The sequence below is a fragment of the Cryptomeria japonica genome, chromosome 1 (genome assembly GCF_030272615.1).
Source record: "Cryptomeria japonica chromosome 1, Sugi_1.0, whole genome shotgun sequence".
Classification (NCBI taxonomy): domain Eukaryota; kingdom Viridiplantae; phylum Streptophyta; class Pinopsida; order Cupressales; family Cupressaceae; genus Cryptomeria; species Cryptomeria japonica.
Window position 1 is genome coordinate 48113401 of NC_081405.1, and position 10106 is coordinate 48123506.

Here is a 10106-nt window from a genome sequence, read left to right on the forward strand (position 1 = left end):
TTTCCTTTTTTTTTTGCATTTCCAATCTTTATAAATTTTGATTTAAAAGTTTACAATGATGTAGATTAGAAAATAAATGGCATGTGTAACAATATCTAGACATGTGGCACTTTGTCATAACACTCTGTATCAACCCAAAATGAAAAACTCTTTATGTTGGGTGAACTAAAAAAAATTTATGACAATCAAAGTATGTCTCGTTGTGGGGGCCATAACTTTTGTTTCCACCGTTGGATCTTTCTAAATTTTTTATATGCTGGCCAAAACCTAGTTTTTTGCATTCTGACTAGAGCGATTTCAAAAATAACGTCTAAGTCGAAAGATATTTGCTACTGTGTGAGGGTCTATATGCCTGTCATAAAATCAGACTTGCCAAAATAATGTTCTTAGTGACTTTCACATCTTTTGCTCTCAAACACTCTACACCATAACTTTCTTTAACAGTGGGCTCATATTCAATCCTGTGGATATGAACATCTAATGGATATTGTCGAATCCATTCATATGGGTTGACATACAGGGAAGCAACTATTTCCATGCAGATTTGGAAAACTCAACAATCTTATCCTTCATGAGCTCGACGGTAACTTCTCTCACAGGCAGCACACAACCAGTGGTAGTAAATAGTAAGTCACCAACCAAATCTAATCAGAGAACAAGTTACTTGGATACTACAAATGATTCCATTCTCAATGTATCTTGTGAATGCAGGGAGTCACTGATGTTTGGAGTTTCAGAATTTCAAGTTAGGCCCAATCTTTTGATTCCTTTGAAAGCCTGTGAACTGAGAGCCTCGGTTTACAACTTTGAACCTCTGAGATTGAACCCGTGCCTTCAAAACATTGATCACTAAAATTTGTTGAAGTTCTAAAAATAGTTGAACCTTCTTGAACCATTCTGAACCTTTTTTAATCTGGCTGAAATTTTTGATGCAAAATCTAAAATGCACTGCCACACTTGTGAACTAGACTGTTGAACCTGCATCTTCGTACCTGACTGAACTGTTTGAACCTGGTGAACTATTTGAATCTGGTGAACCTCATTGAACCTGGTGAAACTACTTTGAACCATTTTGAACCCGATTGAACTAAATGAACCTGAATGAACTGGTTGAACCTGAATGAACTGGTTGAACCTGAATGAACTGAATAAACTTTATGAACCTGATTGAACTGAATGACCCTGAATGAACTAGTTCAAGGGGGTTCAATGGTTTAGAAATTTTTAAAGACATTATTTTTCACCTCACTGGAATTTAACGCAGAACTTTAAAGGGAAAAAGTCTATGGAGACATGATACACAACTAGAGGGGCCCAACTTAAAAATTTTCAATTGGGCGGACCACAAGTGGGCCAACAGCACTCTGAGTATCTGACGATTCTAAATTCTAGATTCATGTTATCGTCTTAGATAATGTTGGTACATACTTAAGCAACTCTATTATTATCCAGATTTTTGAAACGCTTGTATACTACTAATATTGTTGCAATCGTCAGATTCCCTTCTATTATAAGATATCTCTCGACATAATTTACCTATATTTTTTAAATATATATATACTAGTTTATACACTGTGACCTTACATTATAACTCCAACATTATTCAACCCAACATAAAATAAATAAACAGTTTCATCTCCTAACAGGCATGCAAGCTCTAAACAAGGAGAAGAAAAAATTAGGGCAAGCCATGTTGGAGCATTATCAATAATGATGCACCGTGACATTGTAACGAACAATTCCATTGCCAGATTTGCTATCGAAGGAGTGAGTTTGGCCGAGAACGTACCCTCGAGCCAGCCTGAATTTCCCACTTCCTCCCACAATCGCCATCTCTCTAACCTCCGTAAACCCAGCATTGTTGCCCACCACAGCAAGCGTACTGCCATTAAACTTTCCGCCCTGAAAAACATAGGTGACCGCCATTAGAAGGTGAACTTTTTCTTGGCTGGCGGAAGCATAGAGACCCTGAGCTTTGCCCACCAATTTGGAGGTGGGCTCAGGCCCTTCCGTCAATGGATCGTCCATCACATATACCAGTCCAAAACTAGTAGCCGAAGTGTTAGTCGTTGGAGCCGATGCCACGTTCACGGCCGTCACATTTTTCCCTGAAATTCTGTCATGGAAATAGAATTGCAGGTGACTTATTTTCTCCTTCAATAGATTTGCTTGGGCAGATTGCACGGAACACATGATCACCATTGTGGCCACTGCAACTGTCGCTAAATGCTCGTTTGCCATCATCATTGCTGGATCGAGAGAAATGGGGTGGCATTGAAGGCAGGAATTGGAGGAGTCGTTATATAACCAGGACTGGCCATTCGTGTTGACTAAGTTAATCAAAGGTGAAGTTATGATATTATATTGTGTACTCTACCAAACTTCTTGCTATAGGCTGGAACAATGATATTAAACTCTGGACTAGGTGTACCAACTGCGTCTAATAAAGACGTCCGGATTCTATCCTCTAAAATCCAAGCATAGTGTTGATATGAATCATGTATTGATTTCCCACTATTGTATGCCTGACCCAAAACAAAAATAAAGAATATTATGGGGCCTCAATAGTCATGGAACAACTAATTAATCTATACTTTATTAATTTTTTATATATATTGAATCAATACAGATTACAAAGAATGGAAGTTACTTATATAAAGTACGGGCCTCACAAGTTATGGAACAATTAATTAGTTCATATTTTATAAGTTTTTTAATATATCGAATCAATGCAGATTACAAAGAATGGAAGTTACTCATATTACAAAGAAAATCTAGATATTTATTTTTTTCTTGGAAAACAATCAAACTTATAAGGTATTTTCATACTTTATAAGTTTGATTGCTTTCCAAGGAAAAATGAGTACCTAGAATTTCCTATAAATTTAACTATACGAGTGGCATAATTGCCCCACAAATAAATGTTTAGATATTAGTTTTGTAAAGGTGAAATTTCCATATTTATATTTATATTATTTTTAATTAATTTTGAGTTTATATTAAGAAAATGTCTTGATATGATTATATAGTATATGTGGCATATTGGAATGACTCTTTTTTTCATTTTATTCTTTCTTATTCTCATTTAGATACATTTTTATGCATCTATCTATCTTTATCGTGTTGACATTTATGCTCACATATTCAAATCATTTATTAGTATACATTCATTCTTGATTTACATATTATGCATTCTTTAACTCAATTTATTTCTATAACATGCAAGAGCAAGCCTATGTTGCACCTTTTTTATCTAAAATTCATAATTTTAAAATTCAACTTTTATCATAACAATTGGGATTTGACATAGTACATACTTTTGTAATGATTTATTATGTCTTGGTATTTGAAGATATCCAGTAGACATTAATTCATTATCATAGTGAATGTCATTTTAAATCCTAGCATTTTAAGGAGCATTCATTGTATTGATCACTTTAATTAGAACGTTAAAAAATAATAAGAATATTGTATTAGAATCAAAGTCTAGATCATTTGTGTCTTCGGATTTTTAGTGTCGCAGTTAAAACACTTTGTTGGTGAAGCGGCCACCAAGATTCAAATCCTTGTACCTTCACTAGGCTACTAAGCTCGTGAGTTCGATCAAGTGAAGTGTGGGGATGAGGTCCCCCATTTGTGGCCTCACCAGTTCAAAGCTTCAGGTCAAAAGAGTTTCATGTGGAGCTGGAGGGCAGGTCATGCCAGTGTCACTGATCATGTTAAAAAGTTTACCAAACATAGTTTTCAAAAAAAAAAAGTCTAGGTCATTTGTATGCTTCCATTTTATCTATCAATCTTTATCATGAACATAAAATCAGCTCATCAAAAGGATCAACCTAGGATAACATGACATTTATGATTCAACAATCTATCCAATGTACTTCTAAATGCTACCAACACTTGACAATCAATAAAAAGAACAAAATTCATCAAACTATTTTTTTTTTTAAACATATAGTATGCATTAGGGATCATATCCATGTACTGTAAAATTGATCTTTGTGGCCCTCATAAGCTATATATTTGTATAGAGTTCTAAACAACAAGCATATCTAGATTAACTATTTTTCTATACATGTTTGAGTGGATTTTGTGTTGCGCATTAGGCTAAATTCCTCATGTTTGATCTATAAGATAAGTACCAAATCCCTTTGCATTTAATTTCCTAAATTGGCATCAAAATATTTTGATATTTACCCCTAACTCTAGATCAATTAGGATAATCTGTATTTATTGTTAGCATTAATTGATTACATCTAGTTTACATTTTTTCATGAATCTATCCATTCTTACACCCCTTAGGAATTGACTATAGGTACATAACTTCATTTATTTTAAGATTTTAGATATTCAATTTATGACCGCTTTATTATTTTTAACTCAAGTGACAAGATTTTTCTTCATATACATTTCTATCTCATTGTTATATATTTTCCCTTAAGATGTATATTTTATTGTACCCTCTATCGTTATCCACTCTATCCACCCTTGGATACTTTGCTAGGGTTTCCTACTTGGCCACTTACAGGATTTGTCACTAGGAAAGTACAAGTTAAATCTCCTAATTGATTAGCAAATCTCATTTGCAATAGTTTTAAAGGGTGTCCCTATGATGTAGATATCTTACATGATATTACCTCTATTTATTATAAATGATATATCCTCTCACCCATTTTCCTCCTTTGGTCCTATCCTCACCTCTACAATTACCATTAACATCATTGTTATATCTAGTAATGTAGCTCTACCTTCATTGTTTCTCCTACATTACCCCTTAACTATACCTCATCCACTATACCATATTATATAATTCTTCTATCTTATTTGTTGTCCAATTTTATCATCTTTTCCTTTTCCTTTTCCTTTTCCTTTTTGTCAAAAAATTAAATCATCTTTTCCTCAAAATAATGTTTTTGGGGCACTATATCAATGTCATTTCATAGTCCAAGGAAAAAAAAAATTGTGAAATTGTGACATTTGATTGGATTTTCTTGCACTTTTTTTAATTAAAAGTCTCCTTCTTCTATTTTATTGTGGACGTATTTTTCTCCTTCTAACCTCACTTCCCATCTTTTTTCACAAGATTTATGATAATAATATTACCTTTAATGCATGCAATAGCAATTTAGCTCTTCCTATATTTTTGAATCAAATTAGATCTCTAATAGACAATCAATGCTTGACTCTTAATCAAAAAGGATGATAAATCCTCCATCAAAACAATCTATTGAAGTAGCAACTATAGCAATATCGATATTGGTTCATCTTTTCCTGGGTAGCACAACCGTGCTTGCAATGGAAGCGAGTTGAAGTCCAATCCACTTGTGAACATAAGTATGTCCATGCATTCCTAGATTGGCAAGCCCCGTGTCTTTAAGATATACGTTCAGCACCAACCTGCACATAAAGTCTAAGCACAATTACAAATTCTCGTTGGTAAATTCCGCCTTGCTCAAATTGTTTGTCAAGCTTAGCCCACAACTCTCTCTTTTATAGTTCTAGCTGTTGGACTTGCTTCTAAAGCCTCTAGACAATGGTAGGATAAGTATGCAAGGCATAGATAACTCGATGCATTTCTTGGTGCTGGTCATGGCCCATACCCTCCTCAAGCCCTTCAACAACCATATCTACTAGCTTGTCTAAATTGGTATCATGCTTCTTATCAGAGCCATGTACCTCTATCCAAGGATCCTAGCCCATATAATCCTCTCATTATCATTAGAATGTATCAAGATTCATGTGGTTCACAGCATGCAATGATGGCGGCATATGCACAAAATACATCTGTAGAATGTATCAAGATTCATGTGGTTCACAGCATGCAATGATGGCAGCATATGCACAAAATACATCTGTTGAAAAGGCTTTAGAGACTATCAAGTAAATGTAAAGCGGGGTCAGTCTTAAATCATACACACTAAGTAACAAATTAAGTTTAGAGGATGTTAGTCAATTATGAGTGTTTAACACTTTAAAGTTTAGAAGTGTATTCTTAATGTGACAAAATACATTAAGCAACATATTAAGTCTAGAAAATGTCAATCAGCTCAAGTATTTAACACTTTTAAACCTAAAAATATAAACTTAATATGTGTGATTTAAATTGTTCCGTAAAACAGCAAGTGTGAAGCCGAACTCTACAATCTTTGCCTACATTTTCTCTGTTAGCACAAAAATGGGAGCTTTATAACAGCTTGTTGGACATCCAGCGAAACATGATGAAAAGAAATTTTGTCAAATGTAGTAGTTGCAAGTCTGCGTTGATTGGTAGACGAGCAAAACTTCTGTTTTCTCCTCCCCGTGCGGCCTGTAGAGACGTTGAGCTTTGGAAAAGATTATGGATGTCCATAAAAGCATAATGGTGGGAAGATATTTGTCGGATATCATGGCTAGAGATGCTCTCGTAGATATTGATACAAAATGCGCAAGCACAAACGAGGCACATTAACCATTTGATGGGATGGAAGTTTTGCAACGTAACAAAGATAACAGAAAGACAAATTCAAAAGCAATAACTATGGACACAAGATTTCTGGGTCATGCATCAAAGGTCATGTTGGAGGAGAAAATGGCTAATGACAAAGGTCACGAGAATATTAGAGAAGGTACAAATAATGGCATGAGCAGTGGGTCTAACCAGAAGATAATCCATGATTTCTTTTGCGAACGATTTCTGACTGAGATTCCAGAGGCAAAAGACACAGAAGGGCCGAATTCTGAGAGTCGGGTGAAATGTTAGTAAGGATGAAGCTGACAATCCATCAAGGAAGGGAATTTGTGGAGAATACATAAGAATCTAGATCAGTTAATTGTTGGGATTAAGGTGTCTCAATCTTAGAATCCAAACATGCTAATTTAATTATTTCTTTTATTTTGCATCCACTTTGGAAGTCTTAAAGTTTTGGGAACTAGTGTCATATGTTGCTATGTTGAGATTATGACAAATTTCTATTATGACTATGACGGTTTCTAGTTCAGTGGAAGAGTCATGGAGAGTTATATTTTGGTAGTGTACATTTATGGTTTGAGTTCACTTTTGACAAGTGGTGTGAGGTAAGGAAGGCACCTATTTGGTCATGGTAATTTCTATGTTGTACTTACATTATATTTGGCAAGATTACCATTATGGAAGAGATAGGTGTTGTTGCTTCGGAAGTTGCTATATGCAACGTGTCATTGGATTAGCAAGCTGTTGCTTGTGACACAACTTACATCTTTGGCTTTGAAGATGGTTTTGGAAACCATGGGCGCATACCTCTTTGTGATGACCTCTATTTATATGTTGATGTCTTAGTTGTTTTGTTAGAGATGGGTTGATTATTTCTAAGGCATTGTTATTCTGCCAAAATATTCTTGAAATCTTTGTTGTAGATACTCCTGGAGAGCATTGGCTTTGTACATTGTATTGTAACTATTGTTGTTGTTGATAATACATTAGAGTCTGGTTTTTGGAGTGTGGGTTTTTTCCCGAAAAGGTTTTCCCAAGTATATCTGGTGTTGTGGTTTTATTTGTTAAATATGATTTTATATGTGTTTATCTAATTTGCAATAGTTTAAAAGTTTGTAAAAAAAAATTGCATCACTTCTCCTATTAGATTTGGCATTTGGAAGGGTTATTCTGCACTTAGGCTTCCTTTCAATTGGTATCAGAGCCTGGCCAGCTTTTCTATTGTTGTTGGATCGACGAGTTTTTTGTGTTGATCTAGTTTCAATGGGTGTTTTGTAGAGGAAGATTTCATAACTTTGTTGTAGGTTTGATATGGCAAGCACATCTAGTAAAATAGATATGGATAAATTTAATGGCAACAATTTTGATTTGTGGAAACTCAAAATGGAGGACATGCTCGTGAATAGAGATCTATGGATTGCAATTTTTTTGACAAAACCCCAAAATACACCGCAAGATGAATGGGATAAAATGGATCGGAAAGCCAAGGGTTTGATAAGACTTTTTTTGGTTGATTCAGTGCTCCTAAATGTTCATGAGGAGAAGACTACAGCTGCGCTTTGGAAAAAGCTTAGTGATATTTATTAAGGGAAATCCTTGGTAAATAAGTTATTCATGAGAAAGAAGTTGTATTCTCTGAGGATGGAGGAAGGAAGGTCTGTTGCATTCAACATACTTGTTGCTCAATTGAATTTGTCGGTGACAAAATTGATGATCAAGATAAATGCTTGCTTCTACTATGTTCTTTGTTGGACTCATGCGATCACCTTGTAATGGCCATTGGAAGCATAACAACCACTTTCAAGATGGAGGATGTGGTTGGTTCGTTGTTATCTAAAGAGATGCAAAGAAAATCTTTTGAGATGGCTAGAGAGGCCCTAGTTTCTTGTGGTAGAACAATGGAGAAAGGCAAGAAAAAGGACAAGAACGGTAAATCAAAGTCTCTAAGGAGATCTAAATATCCTGGTAAAAATTCCAAGGTGAAATTTTGGAACTGCAGCAAATCCGGTGATTTCCAAAAAGATTGTAAAGAGGAGAAGAAAAAGAAAAACAAGAATTCCTCTAATTTTTATTTTGATAAATCCTCCCAAGATGATGTGGATGCTTTTGTCGCTGCCTTGGCAATCCATGCATCAGAAGATGTATGGTTGATTCACTCAAGTGCATCTTTCCACATGACCTCTCACAATGGTCGGTTCTTAAAGTATGAAGAATATGATGGTGAGAAGGTGTACTTGGGTGATGACTCTCACCTGAAGGTTGTTGGTCATGGAAGAGTCAAGATACGATTCCCTGATGGTGGAGTGAAGGGGATTGCTGGTCTAGTACACATTCCTAGTTTGACACGAAACCTCCTTTCAGTTAGCAAGTTGAGCGATGTGGGAGTGTAGATTGTTTTCTTGCAATGTGGATGTAAGATGACCAGAACTTCTATGGTGCTTCCTAAGGGTGTTCGGGTTGGCACTTTGTATAAGTTGGATGCATGTGTATACGGTGAAAAGTGGAAACAACAATGATGAAAGACTAAATGAATTCAACCACAAAACCCTAGCCTAACAACAACAAAGATCCACCATAACATATGAAGATTACCTAAGACAATGCAAATCAAATGAAATCACAAAGATTATACCATCACATGTCCAATAGGGTTTGGATCTCCATTCTTCCTATCTCCATTGATCTTGCTTGATATATTTGCTCTCAGATTTTATGTGCACAAGAGCTCAACAAAGAACGAAAATGTGGTTGTAAGTAGGAACGCATATGAAAGTGCAAAGCGTAGTGTAGTCAATTGATCAGTCAGGGGTTTGATAATGAAGGAAGCATCTCCTTATATAGAAGACACTATAAGAAATGGAGGGATAAGATTGAGAGGTGTAAAAGATAAATGGTCGGCTATGATTAAAGGGTAGGTAAAAGAAATAATAAAATAATGAGAGGGTGGGTAGTGTATGAATTAAGAGATGAATGACATGTGTCATGGGTAGAAAAGGCTAATGAATTTATTAAATAAATAAAGATTTATTTAATTAATAGAAGAAGTGGGATCAATTAAATAAATAAGATATTTATTTAATTTAGGAAAATGATAATTTAAATAAATAAATGTATTTATTTAAATGAGAAATAAGGCTAGAAGAGGATAAATGAATTAATTAAATAAATAAATATTTATTTAATTAATTAATAGAAGAATTAGGCTAAAGTAATTAAATAAATAAAATATTTATTTAATTAGATAGGACAATTTTAGGTGTCTACATTTTGCCCCTCTTTGAGACAATGTAGCTTATTGCGTTGTTTCAAAGAAGATAATATGAACTGATACAAAGTTGCCCCAAGATGGGAATGATATGCCCCCTCGAGAGATTGAATGAAAATGTGTGAAAAGATCGCAGACAATCTCTCGATAAGAAAGAAAGGTTAGAATGGATTGACCGGATAAAGTGACAGAGTCATGGGATAAAGAAGACTGACTTGGGAGACGAGGGCTAGGGCTAGGGCTAGGGCAATCTATAAAATAGACCACGAAGGAAAACATCCTCATTGTCATCCACACATCCAAGAGATCAGAGTGCAGAGAGAATAGAGCAGCAATAGTCAACAGCGATGGCATTGGTTCACAGATTTGATCGCGTTCGCTGATTTCAGAGGC

The 10106-nt window shown here is 35.1% G+C and overlaps 1 protein-coding gene across 1 annotated transcript; it reads right to left on the reverse strand.

Annotated features, from left to right (window-relative positions):
* Positions 1 to 1704: 1704 nt before the first annotated feature.
* LOC131060290 (dirigent protein 23-like) lies at positions 1705 to 2241 on the reverse strand. Its single transcript, XM_057993464.2, has one exon. The coding sequence runs from the start codon at positions 2239 to 2241 to the stop codon at positions 1705 to 1707; it is 537 nt and encodes a 178-aa protein (XP_057849447.2).
* Between the last annotated feature and the right edge of the window lie 7865 nt (positions 2242 to 10106).

Bases quoted from the DNA above. Each gene is read 5' to 3' on its own strand.
- LOC131060290 (XM_057993464.2), bottom strand. From the start codon at position 2,241: ATGGCAAACGAGCATTTAGCGACAGTTGCAGTGGCCACAATGGTGATC.